This window comes from Sceloporus undulatus, chromosome 9 (genome assembly GCF_019175285.1).
Source record: "Sceloporus undulatus isolate JIND9_A2432 ecotype Alabama chromosome 9, SceUnd_v1.1, whole genome shotgun sequence".
NCBI classification, from domain to species: domain Eukaryota; kingdom Metazoa; phylum Chordata; class Lepidosauria; order Squamata; family Phrynosomatidae; genus Sceloporus; species Sceloporus undulatus.
In genome coordinates, this window is record NC_056530.1 from 23,614,963 (window position 1) to 23,633,905 (window position 18,943).

The 18,943-nt window shown below is 47.1% G+C and overlaps 1 protein-coding gene across 9 annotated transcripts in view; it reads right to left on the reverse strand.

Moving 5' to 3' along the window:
* The window catches only part of LOC121915302 (vasodilator stimulated phosphoprotein), a 31,769-nt gene extending 13,797 nt beyond the window's left edge, over positions 1-17,972 (reverse strand). Inside the window, exons 1-3 of one of the 9 annotated variants that reach the window (XM_042439407.1) lie at positions 11,286-11,365; positions 9,077-9,136; positions 8,242-8,319 (exon numbers count right to left, since the gene is read on the reverse strand). In XM_042439407.1, the coding sequence (XP_042295341.1) occupies positions 8,242-8,319; positions 9,077-9,136; positions 11,286-11,350 (203 nt within the window). In that variant the 5' untranslated portion in view covers positions 11,351-11,365. The other 8 variants (XM_042439408.1, XM_042439410.1, XM_042439406.1 and 5 more) reach the window with 8 other exon arrangements.
* Positions 17,973-18,943: the final 971 nt, after the last annotated feature.

Below are 18,943 nucleotides of genomic sequence, written 5' to 3' on the forward strand. Positions count from 1 at the left end.
GCATATCTCTGGCCTGACGCATGGCCAGCATCTGGCAGAGCATCAAGTCACAGGAGTCCTAAACAGCGCAAGAGAAATGTGGTTTGGCAGAAGCGAGAGATTTTTCCCAACCCTTCTGCCTGGATTCCCCTGAAGCCGGGGCCTTATAGGGCTTGTCAAGAGCCAGGTAGAAGCATCCACCAGTCTCTGGGGAAACCTGGGGACCTCCCTTGCACCCTAATCTTTGCTTATTTCATTCTTGAAGGAGGTACAGTCAAACAAGTCATTTTCTTCCCATCGTCAGAGTCTCCGAAAACGGCACAGTTTTCAAAACGATGCACAGCTCAGGACTTCATTCTGTGCAAAAGTTTGCAAGTGGCTTTTTAAAAAAAGAAAACAGAAAACAGCATTTTCTGTGCAAATAACAGGGAGGAAAAGGTTCTATGCCCAGAAAATACTGTATTATCATCATCATCATCATCTTATATCCCACCGTTCTCCCAATATAGTGACTCTGCACACACACAAAGGTATATGTGAATTTGGCACAAAATTAGCCCTGAACTGGCTGCATCCACATTGGAGAAATAACCCGGTTTGGCACTGCTTTTCCGCATCATGGCTCAAGGCTATGGAATTCTGGGAGTTGGAGTTTGTTGTGGGGTCCAGAGCGGAGCAGAGTTATTTCTCCAATGTGGATGCAGCCTATTTTTCCCATCAATTTGAACAAGTGTTTAATGATCCCTTCCTCTTCTTTGTCTGGAAAAGCAGCTCTGGAAATCATCCAATCAGATGGTCCTATCTGCCCTGGCAAAACTACACTTCCCAAGGTCCTATGAGAGGAAACGTCATTATTAAAGCAAATTTCCATGAAGCACAAAGGAGCCGGTGTTGTGTCACAGCTGGACTTTGATCGGGGAAATCCTGAAGTTTCACCCGACACTCGGCTACAAAAGGCCCCTTCCTGTCCGACTTCAAAAACCATCTACCTCTTTGGACGGCTGCAAAGATAAAATGGAGAAGTGGGGAAACCACCTTTCGAACCGGTTGCGGCATCCCTCTCCACATGCATTTCAACACACTGTGCACACAGTTTATTTCGGTTAGCAAAGCCTCTGACAAAGGAACTCCTAGTTGTGTTGGCCATTTTAACAAACGCAAACACAAATCCATCAGTGATCCCTTTCTTGGCCAACCGAAATGCACAATAAGCCACCTCAATCTGTAGGGAGAGGCGGACTAAAAATAAACATTATTATTATTATTATATTATTATTATTATTATATCATTACTAAGGACTGAAACAACATGCAGGCATATATCTGAAGGGAGAGGCAGGAAATATAAAGATGATGATGATGATATATCATGTCTGAGCGAATGTTTTATCCAAAGTTAACCATATGCGCATGTGAAATGAAACAACCTGGTAAGGTAAGCCATTGAAATTGTTGCAGAAGGGAGGGATGAGGTAACTGGGCATGTTAATGCGCACAGAACTCTATTGTAATGCCAAACAGGCTTCTATCTATCACTGAAGCCTTACAACTAGGAAACCCAAATAGTAAGATGGGGCCAAATGATGCAAACCTTAGGGAAAACAGGGTGTTTGCATATCCTCACCCAATTCATCCCACTTGCAAGGTTCAGGGATGGCAGTGCATTCAAAATTTGCTAGAAGAAATGAAAGAGCACGCCTTCCTCTGCCACAGACAGAGCTTGGGGACTGGAAACCTGTTTTCAGGTTGTTGTTGTGTGCCTTCAAGTCGTTTCTGACCTATGGCTACCCTCAATCATTGTTTGGGTTTGCTTGGCAAGATTTGTTCAGAAGGGGTCTGCCTTTGCCTCCCTCCAAGGCTGAGAAAGTATGCCTTGCCCAAGATAGTCCACGGCTGAGTGGGAATTTGAACCCAGGTCTCCAGAGTTGTAGTCCAACGCTCAATCCACTATGCTGTGCTGTCTCCCAAACTCAGTGCAAGATGGCACATGTGGCCTAGAAATCACAGAGCCATGGGATGCCAGGTACCCCCAAGACTATGCCCACATCTCTTGCCTCCTTAATAAATAAATAAAGAGTTCCTTCTAAACCTCTCCACCATCTTCCTCTCCGTACAAGAAGGGCTAAAAGGACTGCAGAAACTGGAAAAACAGGAAAAGCCACAAGGCTGGTGAGGAGAGAGGGGCACTCCCAGGTTGGGGTATGTACCAACATGTATGGCTGGGATACAGGAGATGCCTACAGCATGAAGAGGCAACTAGTAAATGGAGCCAAAGTGGACCTGGAAAAGGGTAGATGGGGCACTGTCCACCTCACTCCTATGCAAAGGGGGTAGTGAAGTGAACTTAGACCCTCCAGGGCTTGAATGCACAGATATAGCTCTGTTAGTGGGTAGATTCAGTCTGTAGAGAGATCCTGTAGCACTTTTGAGATGAGCTGAAAGGGAGAAGTTGACAGCAGGAGCTTTAGAAGAAGTAGACTTAAGTCTAGGAACGCTCATGCTGCCCACTTCTTTATTTCAGTCGGTCTCAAAGGTGCTACAAGATCTCCCTACATACTTCCAGGGCTTGTATTGCCTCATTTTGGGCTCTGGAAGACTACCATTTTAGGTGACACAGTGGAGCCACTCCAGTCACTTTGGGTACCTGGCTATGCCAGCTGGGAGCATTTGGGGAGTCAGAGCCCACAACTTGGAGGAGCTACTTTTTTGGGATGCCAACTTCTGGAATCCTCCCAGTCAAAAAAAAATTAATCTTTCCCCCTTGCTCTTTTATAGGTTGCCATAAGTCAAAAACAACTTGAAGAGTGTGCAACACACACACACACACCTGGAGAGTCTTTGCAAGTACTGTAGTAGGAATACATCAATTAATTCTTGCAACAAATTGTAGCAAGTTGCTGCTTTTGCTTTGCAACGTTCCTTCCTCTTGCATTAAGCCAGGCCTCCCAAAATGGGAGCATTTGCACCCTTATCTCTTGATGGGGAGGTAAGTCATGAAAACCGGAGAGCTGGCAATCTCTATGGCAGTCCAAAAATGTAGCTCTGTTGAGCCACTGGGGTTCAACATCTCTCCAGACGTCGAAGGGTGAAGCGGAAACAGCAGCCGCTCCCTGAAGCCAAACAAGGCCAGCCTGGCCAGCCTCAAGGCTGCTGTGGGCAGGTTGTGGCACAGCCTGGCACAGATGCCAACAGCTGCTGCCGCTTCACTCGAAATCATCACCAATGCAAGCCTTCCCCATTTGCACGAGAGCCAGATTTAGCAATGGAACAAAACGGTCCAAGGAAGACAAAAGGAATGTTATTTTAAAAACGGTTAACCCCAAGGGGAGCGAAGAAAAGTAGCGGAGAAGCCACATACTTTAAGCCTACTGTTTATCAGAGGAATCTTTTTGGATTCTGACTCCCAGAATCCTCTCACCCACTGGCCATGCTGGCTGGGAGGATTCTGGGAGTTGGAGTCTAATAGAGTGAATCACCTCCTGCTCTTTTTGGATGTCCCAACTTAGTGCCCTTCTAGATGGCTTGGCTTCCAACTCCAACCATCCAGACAGCATGGGATTTGTAGTCCCACATGGACACCAAGTAGCGCAGTGGTTTGAGTGTTGGACTTCAACACTGAGTGCTTGATTCACTGCTCAGCCATGAAACCCACTAGGTGATATCATCATCATCATCATCATCATCATCTTGGGTAAGACACACTTTCTCAGCCTCAACCCTCATTCTCTGAACAAATCATGCCAAGGAAACCCCATGATAGATTTGCCTTAGGGATGCCATAATTTGGAAACGACTGGAAAGCACACAACAATTGCATAGCCACCTGCCATGGGGAACATGGGAACTGAAGTCCAATAGTGTTTTGTGGGTTTTCCATGCCATGTGGCCATGTTCTAGAAGACTTTGTGTCTGATGTTTCACCAGCATCTGTGGTTGGCATCTTCAGAGAATGCATTTCAAGATGCCAGCCACAGATGCTGGCAAAACGTCAGAAACCAACTCTTCTAGAACATGGCCACAAGGCCCAAAAAACCCACAAAAACTATAGATGCCGGCCATGAAAGCCTCTGGCTTCATTTTAAACAACATTTTGCGTGAAATAAAGTTTGTGCACCCTGGACCACCAGAAAGCAAAGGTGGGCTCATGGGGACAATTTTGGATTTTGGAATATTTGGGATTTTGGCATTCCAGGTAATAGATACTCAACCTCTAACAACCTGCCAGCCAATACTGTATTGAGCTCTTCCCTCTCTTGAAAACAAGTCTGGGGTCCCTGAAACTCTTAAAAGCTGTCAAGGTTCTGCAAAGTGATGGAAAAACAGCATTATGGAATAGTCCAGATCAGAATACAGTATGTGAATATCAGAGGACCACTGAATCTCACTGAGCCTTGCAAAGCGCAAATACTAATGTTCCAATGGGCCCATCATCCAGACATTAATCTGGAAACCGTGGCTCAGCATTACCCAGAATGCTCTATGTCAGGTTTCCCAGAATCCTTGTAGAGGCATCCAATAACCAAGAATGAAGCCAATCTCTGGCTGAGATGTTGTGCCTCCCTTATCCAAAACACTTGGGACTATTTTGGGACATAGTCTCAGTGTGACTGAGATCTCTCCCCAATGCTTCTTTGCTTTGTCAAAAAGAAAGAAATACAACTTAAACACATTAATCTTACTTTGTAAAAAAGCAATGGCCTCTCGTTGCTCACCAGGCAAAAAGTAGCAAGCGGTGTCACTTGTTAGCAATGCATTAGTAATGCATGACTTTTATTGGCTCTTTCAAAAAGCACCACAAGAAGATAAAAATGGCTGAAATTATCCAAAGTGATGCAGTCACTAAAAAGTAACAGCTTAACCTAACTAACTAAACCCCAAGAGGTATATTTGTTCATTATTAGCTTTATCTCCCACCTTTCTTCCAACATGGGACTCAAAAGCAGTAAACAAGTCCACAAGTCGGAGGCTAAAGCCTTTAAAAACTGCCCGCTGTTACCTTCCCAAACATGCTTTACAGCCAGGCCACATGCTTAATGGTAACACATTCCTTCCAAGGCCAGCTCTCTCTTAACCTTCCCTGGCTCTCCGACTCTCTTGCCTTTTCTTGCAAACGTTTGTTTGCGTTTGGGATCACAGCACAGATCAAAGGTCTCTATGTCTCTCTCACTGGAACACACACACACACACACACACACACACACAATGTTTACAAACGCAACCACATCTGGAAAAAGGAGGAAGGCTTGCAAAGGCATTTGGAAACCCTTGACCAAGGATCCCAGAACATGCAATTACAGCGCAAACCACCAAACTCTCTTGTCATAACCTCTGGGGAATGGAAGAGGAAGCTGGCCTTCTGGCTTAACCCTTGGGCTTCTTCGGCCTCAGTTTCCCCTTCTTTCCAAAACGGTTCCTCCTTGCAATGGATGGCAGTGTGGAGAGGGAGCAGACCAGCAAAGGCAAAACCCCACTTTTGTCTGCTGCCAATTGTGCCCAGACCTTGAGAGAAGAGAGCCAGGTTTGCCTCATCCAGCAGACATCAGCAAAGCCAAGGAAAAAGAGCATAGATGCCACACCAAAATCAACCCTCCATATACACCCCATGAACCACATCTAATGCTAGCTGGACACAGCTCTAAGGATCATTCCCTAAAAGGATAATCTCTGGATGCATCTACACTGCAGAATTCAAGCAGATTGACACCACTTTAACTGCCAAATGGCCCCATCCTCAGATCGGAGAGCACTCTGACAGAGAAAGCAAAACATCTCACCAAACTATAAACCCCACACAATTCCACAGCACTGAGCCATGGCAATTAAAGTGGTACCAAACTGCATTACTTCTGCAGTGCAGATGCAACCTGTCAGAGGTTGTGCTGCTGCCACAACAAACTTCAAATTCCCAGGATTCCCTACCATGGCAATTAAACTGCTTTATTTCTGCAGTGCAGATGCAGAATTTTTGAGAAACTGTGGATTTGGAGGGTGTATGCAGCAGGCAGAGTATATAGAGAGACAGTCGCTTAAAATGCCAGCAGATCATCTGGAAAGGAGAGTTGGGGCATCCCAAGGAAAGGCTCATGTTGAGCAACCCAGGCAACACAAACGCTGCAAGTGTAAGAGTCTTTGGTGTGACCATTTTTCAGCGTCTGCCTCTCTGCCATGCTAGAAATTTGGAGACATAAAGAAAGGTTCATTTGAGGGGTCCAATTGGATGGCAATACCCCCATTTTGCTTCTCCCCATCATAGTTAAACCCCAGTTGATGTTATTGTTGTGTGCCTTCAAGTCACTTCTGACTTATGGCAACCATAAAACGAACTGATCACAGGGTTTTCTTGGCAAGTTTCTTCAAAGGGCCTTCTTCTGATGCCGAGAGTGTGTGACTTGCCTAAGGTCACCCGGTTGGCTTCCAGAGTTCAACACTCAACCCATTGCACTGCAATGGCTAACTGACACCCCGATGCACACCCTCATTTTCTTCTGCCTGAAAAGCACGTGGTAAAACTTGGGGCCAAGTCAACTGGTGCCTCCTCTTTCTGGACAAACAGGAGGGCAGGGAAATAAACAAAGCCGGAGGGAGAAGGGCAGGAGAGCTGCAGCACCTGGAAGGGTTGAGTGTGTCAAAAAGCCGGAAGGAGGAGGAAAGAAGAAGGGAGGGAGGAGAGGAGAGAAAAACAGCAGCCTCTGCCCATATAAGGGTCGATTTGCAGCCGGGAATGCAAGAGGGTTAGAGGGATGGGCTTGGAGGCCTCCTGTTTGGGCCCCACACAACTGCTGCCTCCTTCCATCACCACCACCCCAGGCCCCCCCTCCAGCCTCCCAGTCTTCTTCTTGCCCTCCAAACTATGGGCATTCATAAAGGGAAGACCCACTACCCTGCCCAAATTTCCAGGCCTAGGAGCCCAAAGCATGCCAGGGAGGAGGGCAGGCAGAGAGGGTGGCATATAGACAGTTCCCAGGAAGAGTGCCATTGACAAACAGGTATGGCCAGCCTGTGACTCAACGCAACTTTTGGTTTCCATGCAATTTTCCCCTACTGTCTTAAAAGGACAACAAAAGAAGTAGTGTGTAGAGGCAGAACTGCATGCCTTTGTTTTCTGCAAACAGAGAAAGGGCCGCTGTGGGGCTGCAAAGGTATTTCAGGTTTCTAAGCGGAGCCAAATTGATAACAGTGGTTTCAAGTATTGGACAAGGGCACTTAGAGAGCAAGGTTTGAATCATCCCATTTTGGCCATGGACACCCACTTGAGCAAACCACACTCTCTCAGCCTCACAAAAACTATCACCTGCTGAACAACTCTTGCCAGAAAAACTCTGAGATAGGGTTGCCATACATTGGAAAGACTCAAAGGCACACAACAACAGCAGCGACAACAAGCTCTGGCATCCTATTTATAAAAACACACAAAGGGATGAGCATGAGAAGATTGCACCCCAAAATGACTACGTAGAGAGATCTTGTAGCACTTTTGAGACTCACTGAAAGAAAGAAAGTGGCAGCAGGAACTTTCATAGACTTCAGCCTACTTCCACCAGATGCATCTGAGGAATAGACTGAAGTCTAAAAAAGACATGCTGCCATTTCTTTCTTTCAGTTAGTCTCAAAGGTGCCACAAGGTCTCGCTATGTACTGATTCTATAGACTAACATGGCTATATCTTTGAACTCTCCCCAAATGACTAGAGCACGTTGTTAGTTTTAACTAGAGATGGGAAGGCCTGGATGGAGGGATGGATGGATGGATGGGTGGATGGAGGGATGGGTGGGGAGATGGAGAAACTGATGGATGGATGGACTGACAGACAAATGAAAGAGACAGAGAGATTCTGCATCTCCTCCCAAGAGCTCCATTGCTCTCCTAATCCTCAATATGCCCTCACATACAATAATCCTGTGGGATAGGTCACCGCCTTGAGTCCCTATATTGGGAGAAAGGCGGGATACAAGAAAATAATAATAATAATAATAATAATAATAATAATAATAATAATAATAATAATAATAGCAGCTATGGGGAACATAGAAGGTGGACTGGCCATCCAATGAAATTTTACAGCCGTGGGGATCTTGAATTCAGATTATCCAAGTCCCAGCCCAACATCCTAACCCAGAGTTTAAATGGTTTCCCCAGAGGAACGGGTTGCTCCTGCTGCCCCCAGAAGCACAAGACCAAGAAGCCCAGCTCTTTCCTAAAAGAGTTGCTAAAAGTCAAGGAATGCCATCGTCCGCCACCAAGGACCCTCCAATTCCCCCGCACCTGGATTTCTCCGGCTGCTTCACATCAGTTTTCTTAGGTGGATCTGGAACAGGTGCTTTGGGCTTTCCAAGTGTGATTCTGCCAAAGGGAAGCAAATCCATGTCTCCCAAGAAGGGGCCCAGCTATAAAGCCTCATTCCCAACCAGGGACTGGGGCAAAGAAGCCCCATTTCTGTCAGACGGAGATCTGAAAGGGGCTTGTGGAGTGGCAGAGGCTGCCCACTTGGCTGTTTGCCCAGCACAGACTGGACATTTGGCCTCTGCCCAGCTGGGCATTTTGGGATATAACCAAAGCCCCATGTACTTGCCTCCAACCCTCCTGGTTTGGCAGGAACAGCCCTGGCTCATCCTCTGCCCTCCCACTTTCTCAGCTGGTCTTAAAATGTCCCGGTTTCTCTCTCCTTCCCCCACTTTCCCCTTTCATTCTTGGCTTACTTCAATGGCTCCAAACTGAGTTCAGAGTGCAAAAGTGGTTTGCACTCAGTCAACTGTGGGAAGAGCAGCAAGGGAAAGTTTGACCTTCCTAAATTCACCATGGAAACTCCAGGCTTTCTTGGCTTAAAACAGTGGTTTTGGGCATTCTTCCTCATTAAGAGTTTTAGCTTCCTGTTGTCTGACCACAAACAGTTTGGTCACATTCTGTTGTAACCTGGTTTTCAGGCGGAAGGGGTTTTCAGGCCTCTAACATTGGGGCTTGGAGAGAAAGGGGTTTATTCTACCTTCTCCATTGCCAGAAATGAAAGCCATAATGGGGAACAGCAAGGGGTACCTCTCATCTTGCCCTTTCCCTCCACTAGCTTCTGCTAGGTCCCCCACCACCAAATATTGCCCCACACCTGAGCTTGGTTGACTGCTTTCCCTTGGTTTCCTTCGCAGGCGCAGGAGCTGGAGCAGATCTGTGGGATGGGATGCATGGGTCAGGAGAGAATTTTGGGCTCTGCAGCCAGAAAAAGAAAAGCTCAAACAAGAAGGTGCATTTATCGCTGCAGAAAGAATCCATTAAGACACCACTTTAACTGCCATGGCTCCATGCTATGAAATTATGGGGGCTGTAGTTTGTTGTGACATGTGGTGCCACAACAAACTACAATTCCCAAAAATCCATAGCATGGGTCCATTGCAGTTAAAGTGGTGTCAAAATGGATTATTTTGGCAGTGTGGATGCAGCCGTAATCGGAGAGGCTGTGAGAGAGATAGGAGTAAGTGCTGTAGCAAAATAGATAGAATGTGGCATGTGTCAGGGGTTGGCGGTTGCATAGCCCTCCTATCTTGTGGGAGTGCAACTCCCAGCAGCACCTATCCAATGGCATGGGAACGAAGGGAGATGCAGTCTTAAGTCTTAAGCCAGAGCCCTTCCTCTCCTCACCCCTTTGGCACCCCTCCTGGGCCACAGCTAGGCTGCATTTGAGACGCTGACTCATTTCCTGAGCTTCCCGAAAAAGAGCAGCGCTTTTTCCTGCTTCTCCATCTCAGGACATTTGAGGAAAAAGGGATTGGGGGAGGGTGAAGTTGGGAGAGAGCTGCTGCCATCCCAGTTGCCCCAGTGCAGGGCTGGAAACAGGGATCAGAGAATCCTAGTGTTGGAAGGGATCCCAAAAGGTCATTCATCCCGACCCCCTTCTGCCATGCAGGAAGACACAATCAAAGCAGCCCTGCAACAGATGCCCATCCAGCCTCACTGCCCTGGGCAGAGCTTTGCAATCGAGATGCAGGCAGGTCTCCAAGTGCACCCAAAAAAGCTACTAAGGGTCCGTAGGAGGCAATGGGAACAGTCACCCCTTGGGAATGAATATATTCCTGGAGATGCTGGGGACTGAACCTGCAATCTTCTTGCATAGGAATATGAAAACAACTATAGATTATGGGGTATTTGTAGTAATATGGCCATCCCTGGCTGGCAACAACAGTTCTGTGGGTTTGTTTTTTTCCTCCCAGGCAGGATTCCTTCCTAGATCTTCCTGGGGATTGAATCTGTGACCTTCTTGCCGAAGGATCTGGCAAGCTGCCTTTAGATTGTGTCAAACTCTTGGTCCATACAGTCCCATATGGTCATTCCCTAACCGGCAGCGACACTTCTTTTGTTGGAGTTTCAGGCAGGATTATTCCCTAGCTGTGCTAGGGATGCCCTCCTGAGGGGTCTCCCATTGAAGGAATAACCAGGTCCAAGCCTGCTGAGTTTCTGAAATGTGGTGGGTTTGCATTGGAGCGGAGGAATAAAATGGTTAGGATGCAGGAAGATTGTCCAAGAGGAGGGACTATAAATCCCATGAGGGTGAAAGATGGAGTGCAAAGAGGAAGGAGGGCAAGGCAGGAGGCCACTGTGGGCTGAGCAAGCCTGGCCTTTTCCAGCAAAGACTGTCTGGGAGGTGTCTAGTTGGACAGAGAGACAGCAAGGCAATTTGCAGAGAGATCAGGATGAAAGAAACAGCCAAGAAAGAGGTTAAACAGGGCCATGCAAACTGTGGACCCTACATACGTTACTGAACTGAAACACCCAGCATCCCTCACCAATGCTATTGACTATGACTGATGGATGCTACAACCGGGCAACGTCTGGAGGGTCACCCTAAGAGCCATACTAGTCAATCATACACCCTCATCCCCACCCTGGATTGGGGAGCCCCCTTCCATAGGTCCATCTTACCAGAAGTCCAGCCTCATCTCCCCCCCCCCACAACCTTTCAAAGTGGCCCATTTTGGTAGTGGCCATGAGGCTAGTGGCCCAGCCGCGTCCGGCTAGGCCTCTGCCTCCTCCTCCTCCCCGGTTCCAGCCCTGAAGAAGAGCTTCCAGGCAGAAGCCAGAGAGTGAAGTCACAATGCAAGAGGAGGACCAGAACTTCCTCACAGGATGCAGGGCTTGTAAGAAAAGCCCAGGATGCAACAGGGGGAAGCCATGACACCCAGGCCAAGGAACCAAGGACTCCCAGGAATAAGCTTAATGCTTCAGAGCCTAGCAGGCAATCTTTCCAGTTACAATTGAGATTTCTGTGCAGGTGTCCAAGTGCACACTCTCAGGTTGGGGGATTCTGGGATTTGCTAACTTACCCATTGAGAGGGCACTGCGTTAGGGAGGCCACCATCAGAAGTGGGTCTCGATATCCTTTGGGCATCTCATATTATTTGGATTTATACCCTGCTTTTCTCCTGAATGGCGCTCTATGCGGCTTACAATATCTATTTAAAATGGAACAATTCTCAAACAATATCAAGTACAAAAGTTTTAAAAGCATTCAAAACACCACTTTTGACATTAAAGCAATTTAAACACTGAAATATATATATACAGGTTGAGTCTCCCTTATCCAAAAGGCTCGGGACCAGAAGTGTTTTGGATTTCAGATACATATATGTTTTGATTTTGGAATATCTAAGAAGGCGAGAGGAATAACCCCCCTTATGTCACCTTGATCTGAGGACAGCCCCCCTTTAGCTAAGATTTCTGCCTTCATTTCCAAACAGGAAAATGTGTTATCTCATTTCTGACACTCAAACCACAACACCACACTGGCTCTCAGCCTTAAAGACAGACTGCCACTGAATATGGAGGATCCATGAAGCTTTCAGATCTCTTTGCAAATTGATCTGCCAGACTAACATGTTTAAAAGGAAAATGGTTGTCCCTGGAGGTCCAGGCCGCATGAGCCTTAGCAAGGTGGTTATGCGCATGCATTCTCAGCAACCATGGCCCTTTTCTTGTGGTGGTGGTGGTGGTGGTGGGGGGGGGGTTCTGCAAGTTCCTTCCTATCAGCTGGCTTCCCCTTTTAGACCACAGGAACAAACAGCTACGTGAGACTGTGGCCGCTGCAGAATGAATGCACTTGCACACCACTTTAATTGCCACGGCTCAATGCTGTGCAATTGTGGGATTTGTAGTTTGGGGAGCTATTCAGCCTTCTCTGTCAGAGAGACGTTTGCCAGCACAAACTGCAAATCCCAGGATATGATAGCATGCAGCCACAGTTGACAAAGTGGTGCCAAACTGCATTAATTTTGCAGTGTAGATGCAGCCTGCTAGAGAAAAACAGCTCTTCTCCCTGAATTGTTTTAAACAGATTCAGACGTTAAAGTTCAAACTAGAGTCTGGAACAGATTCACAGTGAACCATCCTTTGGGGCAGTCTGTTCCTCTTTCAAACCACTTCTTATCATCAGGGCTGAGGCCACACTGCAGAATTAATGCAGTTTGACACCGCTTTAACTGCCACGGCTCGATGCTATGGGTCCAAAACACACTGCAGAAATAACCCAGTTTGAGACCGCTTCAACTGCTCTGGCTCAGTGCTAGGGAATCCTGGGAATTGTAGTTTATGGTGGCACCAGAGCTCTCTGACAAAGAGGGCTAAATGTCTCATTCCCAGGATTTCCTAGCACTGAGCCAGGGCAGTTAAACTGGATTATTTCTGCAGTGCGTTTTGGACCATACATACGCAGAGGGAGAAAGAGAGAGTTCTGAAAGAAGATCTGATTTTCCATCTGAATGTGTTTCTACCTGAGCCATTGCTTCATTCTGTAAAGAAACAGAAACCTTCCCTTCTGCAAGGGTTGCTTCCAAGAGAGTCCAGACCCTGCCTTACAATTTGCTCACCCTAAATCCATCCCTTGCTGCTCTCCAAAGATGCCTGGTGCAAACCCCTGGGAGCCCAAGGGTTAAGACACACACACATATATACACACATATACAAAGACACACCATCATGTACACAGTGGAAACAGGAAGCTGGGGAAATTGACTGAGCTATTTCCTGCTATTTGGGTAATTGGGAGACTTGGCTGGCGCTTCAGACCCAGAGCCAGCAAGGAGCTTGGCGAAGATGCTGCAAAACCAAGCAGTGGCCATAGAATCATAGAGTTGGAAGAGACCCCAAGGATCATCCAGTCCAACCCCATTCTGCCATGCAGGAACTCTCCATCAAAGCATCCCTGACACGAAACCCATTGGGTCACCTTGGACAAGTCACACTGTCTCGGCCTCAGGGGAAGCCTGTGGCCGTGAACAAATCTTGCCAAGACAACCCCAGGATAGGGTCGCCATATGTCAGAAATCACTTGAATGCACACAACAATAACACCCCAAGTACCCCATGTTTCTGCCTCTCAGACCTTACTCCTGAAGCTTTGCCTGCATAGATTCCTTTGCATCCTCAGAGACCCTCAAACCACCACTTGAGAGAAGGAGGGAAGGAGTGAGAATGGAGGAATGAAAGATAAACCCCCTTCTCTGCCTCCAGTGTAATCTGGAGCTCTCACAGCTGCTAAGAGATGCCAGAAAGAGACCCCCAAGTAACACCGCGTCCCCCGCCACAGCTGCTCATTCCTTTCCTGCCCTTCCTCCACATGGAGTTGGCTACTAAGTGGGGCCACTGCGCATGGAAAGAAGGCTCTCTCTGCCCCACAGAGTGGATCATCTATTCGACTGCCCATGGCCACAACTTCCACTAACTGATACAGATGCAGAATGGAGGTGCGCACATTGGAAATATGCCTGCAGCCTCACCATCTTGCAAACCAGCACCTCTGTGGAAAACTGGAGCATGCAGTTGCATGCCAGGAACAAGGATCCATGGGTTCGGGGATTCTGGTGTGGTTATGCCATGCCCTGGCACTCTTCAGTAGGCCAAAGCGACAACAACGTAACATGAGAGCAATGTATTCTTAGTTGTTTGTGGGTTTTTTGGGCTCTGTGGCCATGTTCTAGAAGAGTTTATTCCTGACGTTTCGCCGGCATCTGTGTCTGGCATCTTCAGAGAATGCTCGGGATCTCAGACAGATGTTTAGAACTGGAGACTTTTAAGGAAAGGACTGCATTGTTTTGAACTGTAAAGTTTAAATGATTTTTTTAAAAAACTGTTCAAGTACATCAATTGTTTCAATGGATAGTTTAATTCTATTTTGGTGTTGACTTTTCATAATTCTTTTCATTAATTCTTAAATTATATTGTACTCCTTTGGATTTATAAACCACCTTCGCGTCTCAGTCATGGGGGGAAAGGTGGGATATAAATAAAGTTGAAGATGGCAAAGATGATGGCAAAGATGATGGCTGCTTTATCATTTGTGACTCAAGCCAGTTCCCTTTCTCCATCGCAGCAAAGAGGGATTTAATGGGAGAGAGGGAATGAATGTGCACAGAGTTGCTTGCTATTGAGTGCAATGCTGAGGTTGAGCGGGTTCAAACGCTAGGAAGTCTGTAGGCGGATGGGGAGACAAATGAGGTGGCGAAGACCAAATAAAATAAAACCAAACTCCAATTTTCCCATGGCCTTTGAGGGAAGGGATGTCTCCCAGTCAAGCATCCATTCTCACTGATCTCATCTCCAGAAGTAAAGAATGCCCCAAAACACAACCCTCCTTCCACCATCTCTGGGTTGCTGCAAGGACAGATGTAATGCCTATAGGTACTCAAAGACGTAATATCTGGGTACTCAAGACCTACCCATCGGATCTCTTTTTCTCAAGGTGCCCCTACTCCCCAAACCATGTCTGATCACCCAGAGAGCAATTCCCATTGGACCAAATTTTCACACCAAAAGGACACAAGGCTTAAGAAATAGGTCTCTGACTCCTGGATGACTCTGTACCCAAAGAGGAAATGACAAACCAGGCAGCTCAGTGTCTGATTCAGGTTTAAAGACAGAATGATTTGCTCCCTTGAAGAACAAGACTGAAAGTCAGCCTGGCTTCGGCCCAAGCAAAGTCCTGCCTCTCCAACCTGGTTTGCTGGCAGGACTCTTGGCTGGTCAGACGTCGTACGTCCAGATTTCCACAAACCTTGGGCCAAAACCTCTTGCAAAAAGGTCCCTGAGTAAATGCAACAACTACAGAACTAGACGACAGAACTAGGACCTACTATGTCTCACAATATGAGAAGCTGGGTCAAAAGATTAGAAGCGGGACTTTCCAAGCCAACCATGGAAGTCCTTCATGTAAAGCTGCATTGTGGAAATAATCCGATATGACAGCACTTTAACAGCCATGGCTCCATGCAGTGGAATTCTGGGAATTGTAGTTTGTCCTAGCACCAGAGAAGGCGAAACGTCTCACAAAACGACAGTGCCCTACAATTCCATAGCCTTGAGCCATGGCAGTTAAAAGTGACGTCAAACCGGATTATTTCTATTCTATTTTGCTCCAAAATTAATTTTTGTAGATTTTCCTTGCAAACAGTCCATTGACAAGTTGCACTTTTTAATGCAATAAAAATCTGTGAATAAGCTGTAATTGAGAAGGAATTAGTTAAGGACAAAGATGAGCCCCAAAACACGTTGCAGAAATAGTAGTAAAAGCTTCTCATTGTTTTACCTGGAATGCATGCGCTGGCGGGTTTACTTTATTTTATTCATTTTTAATTGATCGTTTGTATAGCGCTGTGTAAATTTACTGCGCTTTATTAATAATAATAATAATAATAATAATAATAATAATAATAATAAGAGACCACTTTAACTGCCCTGGGCCATTGCTAGGAAAATCTGGAAACTGTAGTTTTGTCATTTAGCCTTCTCTGTCAGAGAGCTCTGGGGCCACAACAAACTACAATTCCCAGGATTCCCTAGCACTGACCCAAGTCACTTAAAGCAGTCTCAATATTGGTTTATTCCTGCAGTAGGTTTTGGACCTGAGTTGATTAAAGAAAAGGGAGGATAGAAACAAAACCCTTCTCACTTGATCCAGAGCGTACCATTCAAACATTTCCGGCCATTCAGTGCAAAGACATTGCAGCTTTCTGGGAAATCCAGGTTATTTGGAGATCAGTTTGCTAAAGGTTGAAGCAAAAGACAGCTGGGTGGGGTAGAAATGTGTGGCAATGTATGGGGGGGAAAGACAGCAATGGGATGACGAAGGAATCCCCATAAACCTTTGCCTCCAGCTGATCCTGCAAAACCAGGGCCCCTGCGCTTCACAAAAATGCATCAAGGCTCTTAAGTTAAAGAGCGCATGGAGATTGGACATGTTTTGGCACTGTACCCTTTGACCTCAGAGTCCTTCCTTTTAACCTCAGAGAAGGAAAGGGTGCGTATTTTTTGCAATAGGTCAACGGTGCTGCAAAAGCACTCTGCACATGCTCTATGGACACTGTGCCTCTGAGCAATGGGATTGCACCCAAGAGAGAGGGCTGTGACTTGCCAATATTCAGAGGCGGCAATGAGAATTGGCGTTGGTGAGGGACCCATGATCCAGTGCACGGTTTTAGGATGTGATATTATTATTATTATTATTATTATTATTATTGGTGTGCTGAAAGGAGTGGGTCCTGGGGCCATTATGTGGGTCTGCAATGAGAGAAAGGGAAGGTCCAGGCCCAGTTTGAAAGAAGGAGAGGCCTTTAAGTCATTTCCAACTTATGGAGACCCTAAAGATTTTCTTGGCAAGTCTCTTCATAAAAGGTTTGAGGCTGAGAGAGTGTGACTTGCCCAAAGGCCAGCCACTCGCTTTCCATGGAATGCAATTAATTAACTGATTGCACTTTAATTGATTTGCCTAAAACTGGAAGAGAGTAACTGAAAGTAATTTGATGAATTCATTAAGTAATTGCATACATACTGCCTTTCTCCCCAAATGAGCAGAAGGTAACTGAATGTCAATTAATTAGTGAACTGCACTTATGCCCTGCCTTCCTCCCAAAATGGCAAGAGGATAACTGAATGTCAATTGATCAATTGATCGATCGATTGCACTTATATCTGTTTTTCTCCCCAAACAGGAAGAGGGTAACTGGATGCAATTTAATTAGTTAATTGAACTTTCTCCCAGAATGAAAAAGAGGGTAACTGAATGTAACTTAATTGATTCAGTCATTAATTGCACTTATACCCTGCTTTCCCCCCCCCCAAAATGAGAAGAGGGCAACTAAATGCAATGTAATGAGTTATTTGCCCTTATCCCCTGCCTTTCCTCGAAAGAGAAAGGCGTGCCTGAATGTATTTGAATCAATCAATGAATCAATTGCCCAGACTCCCCAAAGGGGAAGGGAGCAGCTGGAGGCCATTGAATCAGCCAATTGCACTTATCCTCCGCTTAGCTCCCAAAAGCAGGAAGAGGAGGGCAAGTGGATCTCCTTTGCATTGACTGAGTGCTCCCAGATGGGAAGAGCAAAGCAAGCTCTCCTCATCCTCGGGGCAGAGCAAGCCCTCTCCCCAGCCCTTGCTTCCAGGAGTCTGCCTTTCCTTTCCTCTCTCATTCTGTTCTCTGAGCCTCCTCTGGCAGCCTGGGCAGCCGGGACCCCAACCAAGGCCCTGGGGCCCCTGCCCCACCCAGCCCCCTCCCTCCCTCCTGGCCCTGGGCACTGACCTCATGGCTGCTGCAGCAGCAGCAGCAGCAGCAGCAGGCTTTGTTGCTTCTCCTGCTCTGGCTCCTTCCTCCTCCTCCTCCTCCTTCTTTCCCGGAGACCTGGTGGCTGGGTGGGGAGGTGGGTGGGACTCCTGCTGCCTGGCGCTTCCACTGCCAGCCTCAGGCGGCAGAGAGGCCTGGGTCGGCAGCACTGTCACACCCAGCAGCCACCACCAGCAACCCCGGTGGGAGTGCCATGGGCTGCCTTTTACCTGGGGCTCATGGTCTTTGCAATCCCTCCCTTGCAACACAGAGAGAGAGAGAGAGTGCTTGAGTTCAGGCCGGAGGCTCTGGGCCACAATGTTGCAGCCTGCCTTCCTTTTCCTTGTTGCCTTTGCTACATTTCCAATTCCAAAATTCCTCTCTCTCTCTCTTTCTTTCTCTCTCTCTCTTTCTCCCCCTCCCCTTTTTCTCTCTCTCATTCCACAATGCACTGCTTCTTAAAAGGGCCCAGCCTTAAAAGGGCAATGATGGGGCTGCAAATACAAAAGGGGGGGGGGTTGACTGGGGGGGGTTGGGGAGGGACCCACAGGAAGGGGGAAAAGGGGGTCCCTCCCCAGCCATTTGGGGACCTTCCAGGCCTTTCTGACTTAGGGAGACTTTCAGGTTTTCTGGCCAAGGTTTGCTCTCAAGGGGTTGCAAAAAGCTCTGGCTTTTGTCCCTCTGAGGCTGAGAGAGTGTGACTTGCCCACTGTCACCCAATGGGTTTTATGGCTGGTTTATGGGGACCTTATCTTAGGGTTCTCTTGGTAAGGTTTGTTCAAAGGGGGTTTGCCATGGCCATCCTCTGAGGCTGAGAGAGTGTAACTAGACCAAGGTGGCATCCACTGGCTTTCCAAGGCTGAGCCAGGATTCAAACCCTTATCTCAGAGGCCTAGTCCAACACTCAGACCAGGTCAGCTGGCTCCCCAGACAGTGTGGCCCCCAATTTTCACTCAAGAAAGATAAGAAGGGATATAGAGAGATACAGAGCTCCCTGGCTGCCTCTTGCGCTGTAGGAATAATTCAGTTTGACACCACTTTAACTGCTATGGCTCCATGCTGTGGAATCCTGGGATTTGTAGTTTGTTGTGGCACCAGTGCTCTCTGGCAGGGAAGGCTTAAATATCTCGCAAAACTACAGATCCCAGGATTCCATAGTACTGAGCCATAGCAATTAAAGAAGCATCAGGCTCTGAGAGAGAAGGCTGAATGTCTCAAAATTCCCAGGATCCCAACAGCACTGAGCCATGGCAGGCAAAGAAGTGGTGTCAAAGTGGATTATTTCTGCAGTGCGGATGGAGCCAAACTGGGGGCAGTGCAACCTCCTTTGAGAACCTACTGCTTTAAACAATGGAGCTGGAGGGGAAAGATGACAGGGGATACTTAGATGTTCAT